A 17,462-nucleotide genomic window follows, 5' to 3' on the forward strand; every position below is an offset into this window, starting at 1 on the left:
TATACCGGTGTGAATTTGCGCTACGGTATGTATTTTGACGTTACCTCAGGACCGGTGTGACCGGTAGACAATGTTGTGTGTAACGCGTAACAAAGTAAGTAATGCGTTAATACAGTTCCCTAACTACTTTTTCATGTAAAAAGTAAAGTTACAAGCAACTACTGAAGATATGGTAACGAAACATAGTTCCTTTTTCAATTCGGTACCACGTTACTTTTCCCACGGACAGATTGACAGCGATACTGCCTTCTCAGGCGCAAGTACGCAGGTGCGCAGCAAGCGCTCCTGCGTGCTCGCGCAATAGTCCCTTCACGAGCTCTCATTCCACAACGTACGAGACAGACGCTGGTAGCGTGAAGCCGTCTCTGCAATCAGACATTGCTTCCGCAGGCATTTTGAAAGCCAGTCCTTACAACAAAATGCCAGTGGTGGAACGAGATGACAACGTTGTCACTGTTTACCTGTCTAAGGACATGGTTCCCTTTCAAATTGTCGATAGAAAGGGTTTTAAAGAGATGGTCAAAACACTCGATCCCAGGTATGCGTTACATGCCCGCACACACTTCAGCCAAATTGAGATGCCAAACTATACGGCAAGGTCCGCAAGCAAGTGGAGAAACAAATTCATACTATTAAACATTAGTGTTTTTCAGAGATGGAAGTAACTTGAGAAAAGATTTTAATTTTTTTATGCGGTTTTGCTGCCTTTCCAGTATTTTACCCCTTCAGAGGAATTTATATCGAAATTAGAATATAAAATTAACATACCGTGATATAATACCGTTACCGTCTATTCCTCAAATCATACCGTGATATACATTTTAGTCCATACCGTACAGCCCTACATCCAAGCCTCCCACTGAACACTCCATATGCCATTCATGCATTAGGCTTTCCGTCATCCATCCCTTCTTGTTGACTTTCACAACAATTTCTCTCGGGAATATTTCTTTTGGCAATCGTTGTGCGTTTAAAAATCACCATCAGTGGAAGCTTTTCTCCCGATGCCGTGCAGCTCAGAACACAGGTGAAGTGCGTTTTTTTGCATGCCCAGTTGTTTTCAGCATGAGGGATGATTCGCCTTTCCTGTTGACAGTCCGAGTGAGAGGCAGGTGAAACGTCAGAAGTACCTTATCCATATTTATGATGTTGTGTGGGCCAATGGAATGCTCCATTTTTTTATTGAATTGACACAGACTCATCCGTAACCTGATGGACAGGCCTTTGCGTCTCATAAATCTGAGACACCACGATGGTCCACCTCTAAAATCCTCAAACTTCATTGCGGTAGCGATTGTTTTGGCTTTCAGTCTGATCTGCACAGTTGAAACACCTTAGCCGTCTGCTCTCTGTGTGTTCACCCAGTCTTCAAGCTCAATTTCTAGTTCGGGACATCTGCTTTTCTTCCCTCTGAAAGCTTTTGTTGTCTTTTTGCACCGAGTCAGTTCCTCACACTGCTGTTTCCAACGTCTTATTATCGACTCATTAAGGCCAAGCTCCCGTGCAGCAGCTCTATTTCCTTTTCCATCAGCCAGACCGATCGCCTTCAACTTGAAAGCTGCATCATATGCATTTCTCCCTGTCTTTGCCATGATGAGGGTGACAAAATGACTAACGTAATCAGAATGATGGGAAGTTTCAGCACGCTCGATTTAATCTAAACAGTGAACTAAACAGTTACGATGTTTCACCTTAACCTGTTCAGCAATTTCATTGCTCTAATGAAAGCTTCATGCCGCCAAAAAACTGAACACTGTCACATGATGTGTTTTTTGCTCAGTTTTTTGGCGACATGAAGTTGTGAAAGTGGGAAACATCCATAAATTAGCTGCGTCATTGTTTAAGCCGCGAGGCTCAAAGCATGGGGAAAAAAGAAGCGGCTTATAGTCCTGGAAATTACGGTACATATATATATATATGATGTATACATTATATATATATTCGTATACATATATATGTGTCTTTATTTGTCTCTGATACCTCCTCTCTGCTTGGTTCCATCCTTCTGACATTACTCATTGTTCTTGTTTGCAGAGGACGAGGTTGAGACCATAGACACCACTGGGGGTAAGAACACATGGATGGTAGCAGTTGTTGCAGTCGTAATAGGCTGGGACGTAGAGCTAGAGAGCGCTGGGACTTAGAGTTAGAGACAGCTGGGACTTAGAGTTAGACAAAGCTGCAATGTAGAGCTAGAGACAGAAGAGACAAATCTAATAATGGAGTTTGTTTCTTGCTGAATACAACAAATATTTGCAGCACAAATGAATGCTTCTTTTCGTAACATATGAAGAAAGGAGACCAACACTAGCTAGGTAGCTTGCTAATTAAATCAGCAAATTAACTGTTCCACACATGGCTATAATCAGATTAAAATATAAAGTCCATTAACACGTATCACATAGTTACACATCAAACTAGGTGTCAAATTTAACTAACACTTGTTTGATGTTGTTTGGAGTTCGTCGTTTCCGAGGTCAGAGTTGTCTTGAACACAGTACCAGTGAACACAGTACCAGTCTGAGTGAAGGTCACTTTCTGTGTCGTGCATCTTGTGACCTCTGTCTTGTTTCTATGGGTACAGTCTTGGTGGAGGAAGTGATGGCAGAGGAAACTATGGGTGAGAAGATTTTTTTTTTATATCAAAAGATCTAGAAATCCTCTCTGCCTTATTGGCCGTCGCTGTTCCTAGCTGGTTTATTGGTCCAGTACCAGTGTTTGTATTGGTCAAGTACCAGTGTCAATATTGGTCCAGTACCAGTGTCTTTATTGGTCCAGTACCAGTGACTTTATTGGTCCGGTACCAGTGTCTTTATTGGTCCTGTACCAGTGTCTTTATTTTTCCAGTACCAGTGTCTTTATTGGTCCAGTACCAGTGTCTTTATTAGTCAGGTACCAGTGTCTATATTGGTCCAGTACCAGTGTCTTTATTTTTCCAGTACCAGTGTCTTTATTGGTCCAGTACCAATGTCTTTATTGGTCCAGTACTAGTGTCTTTAATAGTCAGGTACCAGCGTCTATATTGGTCCAGTACCAGCGTCTTTATTTTTCCAGTACCAGTGTCTTTATTGGTCCATTACCAGCGTTTATATTGGTCCAGTACCAGTGTCTTTATTGGTCCACCACTAGTGTAGTACGAGTACTAACCATTGTCCCCAGTATGTTTACTTTATGAAAGTTGTGGTAGAAAATACCCTTGATAATCCTGTTTTTTATGTTGTCTTGGATTTCTAGTTGAATCTGGGAAATATGTGACCAGCTCCAAAGTATCCCAGGAGACAGGTAGTGACCCAAGTTAAAACCTAACCTAAACGAACTAACCAGAAGACAGGTAGTGACCCAAGTGAAAACCTAACCTAATCTAAACTAACTAACCAGAAGACAGATAGTGCCTCAAGTTAAAAGCTAACTTAACCTAACTAACCAGGAGACGGGTAGTTACCCAGGTTAAAAAAAAACAAATCTTACTAACCAGGAGAAAGATAGTGACCAAAGGTAAAACCTAACCTAACTAACCAGGAGACAGGCAGTGACCAAACATTAATTCTTACCTTACCTAACTCGCCAGGAGACATGTGGTGTCCCAAGTCAAGACCTAACCTAACCTTACTTACTAGGAGAAAGGAAGTGGCCAAAGTTAAAACCTAACCTAACCTAACTAACCAGGAGACAGGTAGTGGCCCAAGTTAAACCAAACCTAACTTAACTAACCAGGAAACAGCTAGGGACCCAAATTAAAACCTAACCTCACCTAACCTAGCTATCCAAGAGACAGGTAGTGCCCCTAGTCAAGACCTAACCTAACCTAATATAACTAACCAGGAGACGGGTAGTGACCCAGGTTAAAACAAACCTAACCTTACTAACCAGGAGAAAGGTAGTGACCAAAGTTAAAACCTAACCTAACTAACCAGGAGACAGGTAGTGACCCAAATTAAACCAAACCTACCTAACCTGGAAACGGGTAGTGACCCAAGTTAAAACCTCACCTAACCTCACCTAACCAACAGACAGGTAGTTGCCCTAGTCAAGACCTAACCTAACATAACTAACCAGGAGACGGGTTGTGACCCAAGTCAAGACCTCACCTTACTTAACTAACCAGGAGACAGGTATTGCCCCAAGTTAAAACTTAACCTAACCTTACTAACCAGGAGACAGGTAGTTACCTAAGTTAAAACCTAATCTAACTAACTAGGAGACAGGTAGTGACCCAAGTCCAGACCTAACCTAACCTAACTAACCAGTAGACAGTCAGGTAGTGACCAAAGTTAAAACTGAACCTAACCTAACTAACCAGGAGACGGTTACTGACCCAAGACCTAACCTAACCTAACTAACCAGGAGAAAGGTAGTGACCAAAGTTAAAACCTAACCTAATCTAAACTAACTAATCAGAAGACAGATAGTGCCCCAAGTTAAAAACTAACTTAACCTAACTAACCAGGAGACGGGTAGTGACCCAGGTTAAAAAAAAAAATCATACTAACCAGGATAGTGACCAAAGGTAAAACCTAACCTAACTAACCAGGAGACAGGTGGTGACCAAACATTAATTCTTACCTAACCTAACTCGCCAGGAGACATGTAGCGTCCCAAGTCAAGACCTAACCTAACCTTTCTAACTAGGAGAAAGGAAGTGACCAAAGTTAAAACCTAACCTAACCTAACTAACCAGGAGACAGGTAGTGGCCCAAGTTAAACCAAACCTAACTTAACTAACCAGGAAACAGCTAGGGACCCAAGTTAAAACCCAACCCAACCTAACTATCCAAGAGACAGGTAGTGCCCCTAGTCAAGACCTAACCTAACCTAATATAACTAACCAGGAGACGGGTAGTAACCCAGGTTAAAACAAACCTAACCTTACTAACCAACCTAGCCTAACTGAACTAACCTAACTAACTAAACTTAACTAACCTAAACAAACCTAACTAACTAACCTTACCTAACCTACCTAACCTAACCTTATCTTTGCTAAACATTGAATGGTATTGTATTTTGTGGAGCACCGGGGACATCAGGTTTTTTACAGAGGTTGTTATCATTATATAACGTGAACGTGTCCTTTTGCAACTATACTGCTACTCTACTGCTGCTCTACTGCTACTCTCCTGCTACTCTATTGCTGCTCTACTGCTATTCTAGTGCTGCTCTACTGCTGCTCCTCTCTACTTGGACTCTTGCTAATCTACTCTATCCTTCTAGTACCAGACTCCTTAGCTAATGTGTGTTCTTTAGATTTACGAGGGGCATTAGAAATGGGCGCAGAGGGCCTCTGGACGCAATGGATAGACCTTCAACCGATCAGAGCAGCGAGACTCGTGACACATCAGTGGCAGCCATCTTGGTTGTTTGTGACAATGCCTCAGCTGTGCTCCTGCAAGGCTTCCCTGAGCCCTACAGCCATCTATAAGACCCCATATCAGTTCATTCTGATCCCCCTACAGCATCAGACCCTCCTGACCTACAGTATCAGACCTTCCTGACCTACAGTATCAGACCCTCTTGACCAACAGTATCAGACCCTCCTACAGTATCAGATCCTCCTGACCTACCGTATCAGACCCTCCTACAGTATCAGACCCTCCTACAGTATCAGACCCTCCTATTGTATCAGACCCTCCTGACCCTACAGTATCAGACCCCCTTCAGGTCCTCTGTTGGGATTGGCTCAACTAGTCTAGTTCCCAGGGGAACCCGGTCTTCAGCCTTACTCTACTTCGTCCTATTCTAGGGACCATTCTACTCCAGCTCTACTCCTCCTCCACCGTACCTCTGTCTCTATCATACGTTATCTCTAGGATTAGGTCAAACCCCGTACCCTTGGACAGTGGGACATGGATCCATATTAGTTAGGGTTAGGGCTAACACCATATTCTGGGACATGTATCCAGATGTTAAGAGTTAGGGTAAGGGCAAGCATAGCAACCTGGGACATGGATCCAGATGTTAAGAGTTAGGGTTAGGGCCAAGTGCAATATCCATGTCAGGCGCTGCAAAGGGCGACGTGTTTCAATGTGTACCAGGGTTAGTGCTCAAGTGACTAATTTCATTCTCCACATTAAAGAAAAAAAATCTGGAATAGAAAACCTTCTTCTAGTGGTGGAGGGAGGTAAATTATATATTGGATGTCTTTCGCCCAGTGAATATAGAGGTTAGCCTGGTAGAAGTGGTTTTGGATGAGTACATTGTAATGAGACATCTGTTTTCTTGCACAGAGAGCCGGTCGGACCAGAAGGTAAAAGAGAAAAGTAAGAGACTAATTTTTAATGCAAGCACTCAAAGATGGATTCAAAATAATTTCAGTTTAAACTGAACTGCCATCTCCCTCTCTCTCGCTCTGTCTCTGTCTCTGTCTCTGTCTCTGTCTCTGTCTCTCTGTCTCTCTCCCTCTGTCTTCTCACTCTCTGTCTCTCTCAGCTAAGAAGAGTAAGCCCAAGCTGCTGAATAAGTTAGATAAGACCATCAAGGTGGAGATCGACGCCGCAGAAAAGCTACGCAAAAAGGTAACATGCTGCAACCTCTCCCTGCCCGTCTAATTTCACCCTGTGTGTCTCTGCCCGACTCACCCGTCCCATGTGGGTCTGTCTCGTCGTCCCGTGTGGGGGTCTGTCTCACCCGTCCCGTGTGGGTCTGTCTCGTCGTCCCGTGTGGGGGTCTGTCTCACCCGTCCCGTGTGGGTCTGTCTCGTCGTCCCGTGTGGGGGTCTGTCTCACCCGTCTGGTGTGGGTCTGTCTCACTCATCCCGTGTGGGGGTCTGTCTCACCCGTCTGGTGTGGGTCTGTCTCGTCGTCCCGTGTGGGGGTCTGTCTCACCAGTCTCGTTTGGGGTCTGTATCACCCGTCCCGAGTTGGGGTCTTTTTCACCCGTCCCGTGTGGGGGTCTGTCTCAACCGTCCTGTGTGGGGGTCTGTCTCGACGTCCCGTGTGGGTCTGTCCAAGCATCCGGTGTGGGGGTCTGTCTCACCCGGCCGATGTGGGGTCTCCAGGGGAAGGTGGAGGAGGCGCTGAAGAGCTTCGAGGCCCTGGTCCAGAGGTTCCCCCAGAGCCCGCGGGCGCGCTACGGGAAAGCTCAGGTATGGCCCTCTGTCTGTTACATACTGTCCAACGTCTGCCTATCCTCCTCATTCATTGAAATGTTGTTCTTCCTTTTTGTGCTTGTATGCTTGCTTGTGTGTGTCTATATGTGTGTGTGTGTTTCTATGTAATGGTGTGGGTCCCTATGGGTTGGTATGTGTGTGTGTGTGTGTGTGTGTGTGTGTGTGTGTGTGTGTGTGTGTGTGTGTGTGTATGTATGTGTGTGTCTGCTTGTCTGTGTGTTTGTGTGTTTGTGTGCATGTACGTGTCTGTGTGTGTGTGTGTGTGTGTGCGTGTCTGTGTGTGTGTGTTTGTGCGTGTCTCTTTCTGTGCGTGCGTGTCTGTGTGTGTGCGTCTGTATGTGCGTGTCTCTGTCTGTGTGTGTGTGTGTGTGCGTTTCTCTGTGTGTACATGTCTCTGTGTGTGCGTGTGTGTGTGTGTTTGTGCAGGCGGAGGACGACGTGGCAGAGAAGCAGCGCAGCAACGATCTGCTCCAGAGAGCCATCAACAGCTACAGAGAGGCCTCGGAGCTGCCCTCTGCGACCCCTGACCTCATCAGGGTCACGCTGAAGAGGCGGGCGGAGAGGCAGCAGTTCCTCGGTAGTGGGGCGGGGGCGGGGGTGGGGTGGGGGGAGGGGGGGCATGAAGTTAACTTAAACCAAATCAATATGTTGTTTTCAAATGGTCTTCTGTCTTTAACTTATTCTTTATTCCCGATGCTGTCTCGCCCCCTCCCTTCCTTCCTCTTCCCTCCCTGCCCCCCCCTCCCTCCTGCCTCCCCCTCCTCCCTCCCCCCCGTCTCTTTCCCCCTTCCTCCCTCCCTCCTGCCTCCCTCTCCCCTCCCTCCCTCCTTCCTCTCCCCTGTCTCGCTCCCTCCCCCCCGTCTCCCTCCCTCCCCCTTCCTCCCTCCCTCCTGCCTCCCTCCCCCTTGCTCCCTCCCCCCTGTCTCCCTCCCCCCCTCCCTCCCTGTCTCCTCCACCCAGGCAGGAACCGGGGTGCTCTCCTGACACTGGAGAGGCTGGTGGAGGTGTTCCCGGAGGACCTGGGTCTGAAGAACGACCTGGGGGTGGCCCACCTTCTTATTGGGGACAACAAGGGGGCCAAGAGAGTATATGAGGAGGTCTGACCCCTGATCAGTGTTAATTATAAAAGAGTTTAAAGGGTTACTACTTAGAGTGAGAGCTGCTGGAGAATGATCCTCTCCCTCATTCGTCCCCCACCAGGTCCTGGCTGTTGCCCCTGGCGACGGCTTCGCCATGGTTCACTACGGCTTCATCCTCAAGTCGGAGAACCAGATCGCAGAGAGCATCCCGTACCTGAAGGTTCACGTTTCTTTCTAACACCAAAGAAGAAATATTGAGACATATTCTCTCTCTCTCTCTCTCTCTCTCTCTCTCTCTCTCTCTCTCTCTCTCTCTCTCTCTCTCTCTCTCTCTCTCTCTCTCTCTCTCTCTCTCTCCCATTCGCACGCTTTCTCTGTGTGTGTGTGTCTTTATCCCTCTCACTCTCTGTCCCATTCGCACGCTTTCTCTCTCTCTCATTACTTCTTCTTCTCCAGGGAGGGTTGGAGTCTGGAGCTCCAGGAACAGATGACGGACGCTTTTACTTCCACCTTGGGGACGCGTTGCAGAGAGTAGGAGACGACAGTGTAGGACACACACCGACACACACACACACCTCCTCCTTCAGCAGATGTGATTGACTCAGAGTTGCTCTGCTCCACTGAGCTTTAGGCCAGAGTGCTCCCATTCGAGGTGGGCTGCTTTATGGACGCTCTCCCTTCTCTCATTCTCTCGTTCCCTGTCTTTTCATTCCATACTCCTCTCTCCCTTAGTCTCTCATTCTTGCCATGGGCAATATACATGCTTACTCTCAATTCCAAATGCTTTCCTGGTATGAAAGCATACAACAACACAATTATAGTCACCTCGACCCTGGAGCATGTGACCAGTGTGGGCCACTTATGACCCGTCTCTCTGCAGGCTTACCACTGGTATGAACTGGGACACCAGCGGGGCCATTTTGCATCTGTGTGGCAGAGGTCTCTGTACAATGTGGACGGACTGCAGGCCCAGCCCTGGTGGACCCCCCAAGAGACTGGCTACACAGACCTGGTCAAGGTATTCTTTCTGTCTGTCTCTCTGTCTCTGTCTCTCTCTGTCTTAGTGAGATGTATGATTTAGTGAAAGTGTATGTATATAAGTGTATGTGTTACGGTGTCCAAGATACATTTATCAGCAGATTTGGACAACCCAACATAAAGACTCTGACGACAGGGTTTGCGGGGAAAAGCAATGTTTTTACTGGTTGGAACACTGATCTTACAGTTTCACGCAACTGAAACAAGTTACAGCAAAAACAGTGTCAGCAGAAAAGCCAAGGTGGTTGCCACATGAAGGTAAAGGAAAAGTATAAAGGAAAAACCTCACGCTGACTAGCTGGGAGGTGCAGCTTCCCTCTCTGCCGGGCCCGACGCACAACTCGTGGAGCAGACATATATAACAGTGCGTCTTCCGGGGAAGCTATGTGGCTACCTTACTGATCCTAACCGTAAGGTTCAGAAAGTAACCAGCACGGTAAAAACAAATGTAACGTATTTAACAATGTTAACAAATAGGTAACAGAAGGTAAAGGTGTGCCACTGTCTGTGCTCAAGATGAGAGAGAGAGATAGTAAGCCGCCATCTTCCACTCAGCTTTATATGAGTGGGGGCGGCGCCAACAATCAGGTAGAGCCAGTCAGCAACTCACACCCACGATGCTCCATCTCCAGGAGGTGATTGTGATGATTGGGTGCAGGAACAAGGCAAGAACAAGCATGTAGCACTACCACATATTGGTATAGAAGTGTATATCATGTGTATGTAGTGTATAATGCTGGTTTCATGGCCCTCCTGTCCGTCTGATCTCTCACATCTACCAACATTTTTTTTGTGGGAAATGGTGCTGGTTGTGTACTAGGAGGGGGTTCAGACTCAGCTCTTCTCCAGCGTGAAGGTGAGGGTGGGGCAGGCCTGTGTGGAGTGTGTGTAGACATGTGTGTGTGTTTGTCAGGCTCTGGAGCGCGGCTGGAAGGCCATCCGGGAGGAGGTGCTGGCGGTGCTGGACCTGAAGACCGGCCTGTTCATGCCGGAGGAGGAGAACCTGCGGGAGAGAGGGGAGTGGGGCCAGTACACTCTGTGGCAGCAAGGTGCGCGCGCACACACATACGCACACATGCATTCAGACACACACACACGCACACATTCAGAAACATACACACACACAAGCACGCACATAAACACACAACCACAGACGCACACACATGCACACACACACACGCAAACATGCAGACGCACACCCATGCTCACACTCACATTCAGACGCAAGCACGCACACACAAACCCACGCACATGCACATTCAGACACAAGCACACACACACACACACACACACATTCAGACACACACACGTTCGCACACAAGCACACGCACTTTCAGAGTCACACATACACGCACATTCAGACACACATACACGCACTCACTCAGACGCACACACAAGCATGCACATTCAGACACACACACACACACACACACGCACATTAGGACAAACACGCACACACAGAATCAGACACACACACACACTCACGCACTCAGACACACACGCACACAAACACACAAACACTCACACGCACATGCAGACACACACTCATGCTAACACACAAAGACACGCACACACACTCAGACTCTCTCTATCTCACTCTCTCTCTCACTTTCAATCTCAGTCTCACTCTTACTCTCTCACACACACACACACACACACACCAAACACGCACACGCATTCAGACACACACGCACTCATTCAGATACACACACACACACCAAACACGCACACGCATTCAGACACACACACACACACACATTCAGAAACACAGAAACACACACTCACGCACATTCAGATACACACACACACAAACACATTCGCACACCCACACATTCAGACGTACACGTACACAGTCACCCACAGGGGACAAACATTCACACACACATGCAGACTCACACGCATGCAAACACACAAAGACACACACACACTCAGAGGCACACACCCATTCTGTTATTTTCCTCCTATCATCTCTCTCTCTCTCTCACTCACTCACTCACACACACACACACACACACACACACACACACACACACACACACACACACACACTCACACACTCACACACTCACTCACTCACTCACTCACTCACTCACTCACTCACTCACTCACTCACTCACTCACACACTCACACACTTAAAACCCTTCACAATGGCTGGACCAACAAAGGTCGACATAAATACGTAAACAGTCGACCTATCCAATGATACGCATACACACACACGTTGCACGTGTGTGTGTTTCTGTATCAATGTAAGGAGAGTGTGTGCAGGGAGGAAGGCTGGAGACGCATGCCGCAGTGTCCCCAAAACCTGCTCCTTGTTGGAGCGATTCCCTGAAGCTACAAACTGCAAGAGAGGACAGGTACACACACACACACACACACACACACACGTATACACACTCACTGCACAAAATAAACTGTAATACACTGTAAATACTGTCCAAACTGTTAAAGACTAAAAAGTCCTCCAAACTTATAACAATTAGGCTAGTTATTTGAGTAGTAAACATAAAAAAGCATACAACAAACTGAATAATCCGAGGCCTCAGATGGGAGTTCGCCCCACTTCTCTCTATTAGCTTCGCAAGGAGAAGTCCAATGCATTGGCAAAAGCAAGGACTTCTTTTACAGTGGCACAGGTCTCAGAAATGCTGAGAACAGCTCTGCTCCACACATGATGTGTGATGGAAAAATTCATATGTTGCTTCCCCTGCATCATGTTATCTCTGTCTCCTATTCCTTGCACTGTCTAGCCACCCTACCTGTTTCTAGCGTTATATAATGTTATATAGCGATGACCTTTGTGCCTGGGGTATACCGTTCACGAGGGAGCAGAGATTCCTCATGTATTCTTCTACCTGATGAGAATACAGGAAACTGTCATTTAAGTACATTATTTGATTTGATCATTGACAATTGCAGTGTGGGGAGACGTAACAGTGACTTCTCAGTTTGATCCTTTTACCCTTAACCGACACACCTTCAGATCGCTGATGTTCTGGACCTGCATGTAAGTGCACAGGGCACCGGCAAACCCAATTCTTCCCGTTCGGCAATTAACCTTGTTGCGTTTATTTTAGGCAACTCACTTCTATTCTGACCGTTACCCATATTAGAGTGTTTTGTTAAATAGTGGGTGGATTGCCCACTCTCCCGGAGTCCCGCTCGAGCCCCACCGTCTCCTCTCTGTAACCTGCAGGGATGATCAGTCACTCGACGTGTGGCTCGGAGGTCCTCGAGGAGAGCAGCGATTCCACTTCTGACACTAAGTGTGTGGTGGGAATTTAGACCACGTCAATCATTTCTGTCAAACTGCGTGTGCATGCTTGTGCGCGTGTGTGTGTGTGTGTTTGTGCGTGTGTGTGTGGGTGCAGATCAAGTTCTCGGTGATGCAGCCTGGGACCCACGTGTGGCCCCACACCGGGCCCACCAACTGCAGGCTGAGGATGCACCTGGGGCTAGTGGTCCCTGAGGAGGGCTGCAGGATCCGCTGCACCAACCAGACCAGGTACCGTGTTCCTCTCTCCTCCACTCTCATCTCTTCATCTCTCATCCTCTCTCATCTCCTCATCTCTCTTCATCTTCTCTCACCTGAACTTCCCCTCTCTCATCTCCTCTCTCCTCATCTCCTCTATCGTCTTCTCCTTCTCTCTTCATCTCCTCTCTCCTCATTTCCTCGTATCCTCCTCTCTCTTCATCTCCTCTTTCCTCATCTCTGCCGCTCTCTTCCTCTCTTCATCTCCTCACTCCTCATCTCCTCCTCTCTCTTCTTTCTCGTCATCTCCTCTCTCTTCATCTCCTCTCTCCTCGTCTCCTCCTCTCACCTTATCTCCTCCTCCTTTCTCATCTTCTTCCACTCTTTTTCTTTCCTGTTTTTTCTTCTTTTGTGCTCCTTTCAGCTCCTCCCGCTGTCCGCCCGTGCCCTCTCCTCTATCTGCACTCTTCTGTACGTCACACACCCTGACCTCCTTTCCTTTCTGCTTCCTCCTGTCCTTTCTTTCCTTCATGGTCTCATCCTCCGCTCATTCACTGTCCCCTTTCCTATTCCCTCCTCTCCCTTGTCCAACTCCAGCTGATCGTCTCCTCCATCCAGCCGTATTGTCTCTCCCTCCATATTAACAGCCTCTCTCTCCCCCTCTCCCTCCCCCTTTCTCCGTCCCAGGGCGTGGGAAGAGGGCAAGGTGCTTATCTTTGACGACTCCTTTGAGCACGAGGTGTGGCAGGAGGCTGCCAGCTACCGCCTGATCCTCATCGTGGACGTGTGGCACCCGGCCCTCAGCGCCCATCAGCGCCAGACCCTGTCCCCCATCTAGACCGGGTCAGGAGGCCAGAGCCTTTCCCCCATCTGAGACATCTTGTTCTGTTGCCTCCTGGAAAGACAGACAGACAAACCACGTTGTGCCAAGTCTGGCAGATATAGACACCAAGCGACGGAGTGCCAACCTGAGTCTGGAGTGATGAGGGGGCCGATACACTGACCAGTCCCTCCACATTGACTTTAATATTAGTATTTTGCTATGAATGACTAATTGAATGTGTTTTCAACAGAGACGTTATAAACTTGCCTTAGGAAACGTCCCAAGCCTCATGCACCTGTCCTCGTTAAGCCTTGTTAAGCCTTGTTAGCCCTGACTTAATCCTCAACCAATGAATACTCTGGCTCTGGCTGTGAGCAGCAGAACTCGTGCTCTCCCCCCTGGCTCAGAAGTCTGGCCAGTGTTTTCAGTGTGCAGAGGGGATTGTGTCTTTCAGTGTGTGGATAAACACTGTGATATTTGAATGAAAGTATACGTTCACCTGTGAGCATTCAGAAAAACTGACAATCAATATCATATACCATTTGAACTTGCCAGACCAATATAAATCACACAATGGATCATTGCTCTTATGATACTGTTATGAAAATGTTTAAAGCTAAATGTAAGAAGTAAATGTTAGAAGTTAGATGGGGCGGTCGTCAGGCAATCCTCTAGGGAATTGGCTAGAATGAAGCTACAGCCCAGTGTGACAACACATCCCTGACTACGCTAAACTCAACGGCTGGTTTAGGACAGACCTGATCAGTGGCTCAATGGCTGTCTTGTGGAGCTCTGTGTGGCCTGCTGTAGGAGTATTCACTGTATATTGCAGCGTTGAAGTGAATCCTCATTGTTTGTTTGATAGCATGCACAGAAACAGGAATAACTACATCTTCGTCAGATAGATAAAGAATCAAATATGTAACAAAATCAACAAAAAAACTAAATCTTTCTACAATTTTATTTTTTTAACAAAAATCGAATATTTTTGTATGCTGATGATCAAGTACATTTTGTAAATTCAAAAGAAGGTCCATTTCTCTCTACTGCTCTTTGTAGTTTTTTTTAACACGCCTCCACATCCTACAATTGCTGAATAAAACGAATAGGTAACTCGCTTCTTGGAATGTCTATGTTGTATTTGGTTAATAATTTTAAATATGTTTGTTAGTGCATGCCTGTTTGGTCGAGTTTAATACATGTCTGCTTCTTTGCTTCTGCCCACTGTCGTCATTAGTATATTACTGTAGGTCTGTAGTCACTAGTTTCCTACTGTAGGTCTCTCCTATAGTCATTAGAATCCTTATGTAGGTCTCTCCTGTAGTCATCAGTATCGTACTGTAGGTCTGTAATCCTTAGTATTCTACTGTAGGTTTCTCCTGTAGCATTACGAGGTATCTTTATTATCCCGAGGGGCAATTTGATGCACAGCCAGCATTGAAAAAGAAACAGCAAACACATAACGTATAAGACAAGTAACACAAAACAGATCACACTTGTTACATGTGATCATTGTCCAGACTGATTAGTATCCTACTGTTGGTCTCTCCTGTAGTCATAAGTATCCTACTGTTGGTCTCTCCTGTATTCATAAGTATCCTACTGTAGGTCTCTCCAGTAGTCATTCGTATCCTACTGTAGGTCTCTTCAGTTATGTTCATCATGACATCAAAACTGGTTTAGAAAATTGTGAGGTCCAGCCTAAGAGCTCTAGTGAGAGGCTGAAGACCACTGCTGACTGACCACTTCTGATTGACTGACCACGGCTGACTGACCACTGCTGACTGACCACGGCTGACTGACCACTGCTGACTGACCACTGCTGACTGACCACTTCTGATTGACTGACCACTTCTGATTGACTGACCACGGCTGACTGACCACTGCTGACTGACCACTGCTGACTGACTGACCACTGCTGACTGACCACTGCTGACTGACCACTGCTGACTGACTGACCACTGCTGACTGACTGACCACTGCTGTCTGACCGCTGCTGTCTGACCACTGCTGACTGACCACTGCTGACTGACCACTGCTGACTGACTGACCACTGCTGACAACCATGGCTGACTGATCACTGCTGACTGACCACTGCTGACTGACTGACCACTGCTGACTGACCACTGCTGACTGACCGCTGCTGACTGACCACTGCTTACTGACCGCTGGTGACTGACCGACTGCTGACTGACCACTGCTGACTGACGACTGTTTACTCACTGACTATTGACTGACCGCTGCTGACTGACTGCTGCTGACTCACCGCTGTTGACTGACTGCTGCTGACTCACCGCTGTTGACTGACTGCTGCTAAATGACTGCTGCTGACCGACCACTGTCATACACATATATATCATGTCCACTTGTAATGGAAAATGTGTGAATCATTTATTGAAGGAAATTAAAATGTGTTTTATTTAACTACTGGGAATGTGTCATACATGTGTTGGAAAGTCAGGACACATGATGGAAAGTCAGGACACGTGTTGGTAGGTCAGGACACATGTTGGAAAGTCCCTCCTGCAGGTTAGACCGTTTGAGTCTCGTCTTCTTTGAAAGCTCGGTCGGTTTAGACCACATACTGGTTTACCAAATCCACAAGCAGTTGACCTTATTGCGTTGTTTCTATTGAACCTGTACCCTGGAGACAAATACACAGCTAGTAATCAGGCCTTGTCATAAGGTTTTGTCTTTTTTTATTGAAGTCTTTAATTTTGTCCTGGAGATATTAAATAGCACATCATTTGAATACTATATACTGCATTTCAAAAATACATCATGTCTGACACAAGTGCAGGTACACAGTGCTGGAATAACACAGAGATTGGTGTAAATGTTTACTTCTATACATTCATTGAAAGAAAATACATTACAGTCGTGTGGAGATCTGATCACTGGTCAGTGTAGCCCTAAGGAGGGTCTACACTGCACAAAACCAAGGTGGACCGCAGCTGGTCAATCTGATCGCTCTAAAGAGCCGCCAGGTTGGTATGTAGGTTACTCTCAGTGAAATCACATATACAATAGATACAACGTCAATGGTTTCCAATGGTTAATTGGGACGCTGGTCTTTTTTAGCTTGGTTTCCCTGTAGATTTTCTAAAGCAGGCTTACAGAGAGTTATTTAAAATTGTAATAGCTCGTCCTGTTCAATCTGAATTAACAAAAGGAACAAACCTCTGCAATCCTCCATTTTGTGCAGTGTAGCAATAATAATAACAGGTCATATTAACAATATACAATCATAAATAAAATACTTTCATTTCCAAGTGGTACATTGGCATTCTGTGTCCGGTTCTTAATATGTAGGGCTTCCAGCTAAATACACTGCAACACAAGAGACTTGAAGCCATATTCCACTTTGGTAGAATATCTGATCAATTGTTCATGCTGCTGCACCATAATAACAAAAAAGATAACTTAAAAGAAACACTGCCTAGTAAAATGTATATACTTCTCTTGTAAATCACACAGCAGTGATCATTACTGTTTGTAGGTGAGATATAAAATAAATAACATTCAAAGTACAAAAAAAGAAAAAAAAATATTCTACCAAAGTAAAGTATCTCTAAATATTCAACCTTTTGATACTGACATTTATTTGTCGGCATGTTTAAGTTAGAAGATACATCATTGGAGACAGAGCCATAACTGTGATGCATTCTTCCTGTTACCGTTAGCATTAGCCTCACAAAAACATTTCTCTACACTGACATGAAGCTAGTTTTAGAACAGACCAACTATACTTATTGCTCAGAAAACTCTCTCATCGCACTAGTTTTCCTGTTATGTCCTGCTTGGATTTCTGTGATCATGTGATGTCTGAGTCTGAGCCGGTACCCCCATTCTGGGGGAACTGGTGGTGTCAGGGAGGACTAGGACCAGGGTGTCCTTTCACTAGCTCTTTCAGAGGAACCCATCATGTGGGAGATATGAGACTT

General features: G+C 46.3%; 1 protein-coding gene across 15 annotated transcripts in view; it reads left to right on the forward strand.

Annotated features, from left to right (window-relative positions):
• Nucleotides 1-14,649, forward strand: part of LOC132452079 (aspartyl/asparaginyl beta-hydroxylase-like) — a 41,968-nt gene extending 27,319 nt beyond the window's left edge. For 10 of the 15 annotated variants that reach the window (XM_060044452.1, XM_060044453.1, XM_060044457.1 and 7 more), the window contains 15 exons: nt 2,035-2,067; nt 2,585-2,620; nt 3,235-3,282; nt 6,222-6,254; nt 6,424-6,509; nt 6,992-7,078; nt 7,529-7,679; nt 8,063-8,199; nt 8,303-8,401; nt 8,638-8,727; nt 9,062-9,199; nt 10,133-10,268; nt 11,489-11,580; nt 12,595-12,728; nt 13,383-14,649. In XM_060044452.1, coding sequence (XP_059900435.1) covers nt 2,035-2,067; nt 2,585-2,620; nt 3,235-3,282; nt 6,222-6,254; nt 6,424-6,509; nt 6,992-7,078; nt 7,529-7,679; nt 8,063-8,199; nt 8,303-8,401; nt 8,638-8,727; nt 9,062-9,199; nt 10,133-10,268; nt 11,489-11,580; nt 12,595-12,728; nt 13,383-13,533 — 1,451 coding nt within the window. In that variant the 3' untranslated portion in view covers nt 13,534-14,649. The remainder of the gene's footprint in view (nt 1-2,034; nt 2,068-2,584; nt 2,621-3,234; nt 3,283-6,221; nt 6,255-6,423; nt 6,510-6,991; nt 7,079-7,528; nt 7,680-8,062; nt 8,200-8,302; nt 8,402-8,637; nt 8,728-9,061; nt 9,200-10,132; nt 10,269-11,488; nt 11,581-12,594; nt 12,729-13,382) is intronic. The other 5 variants (XM_060044455.1, XM_060044458.1, XM_060044459.1 and 2 more) reach the window with 3 other exon arrangements.
• Nucleotides 14,650-17,462: the final 2,813 nt, after the last annotated feature.

Source organism: Gadus macrocephalus, chromosome 23, assembly GCF_031168955.1.
Source record: "Gadus macrocephalus chromosome 23, ASM3116895v1".
NCBI lineage: Eukaryota > Metazoa > Chordata > Actinopteri > Gadiformes > Gadidae > Gadus > Gadus macrocephalus.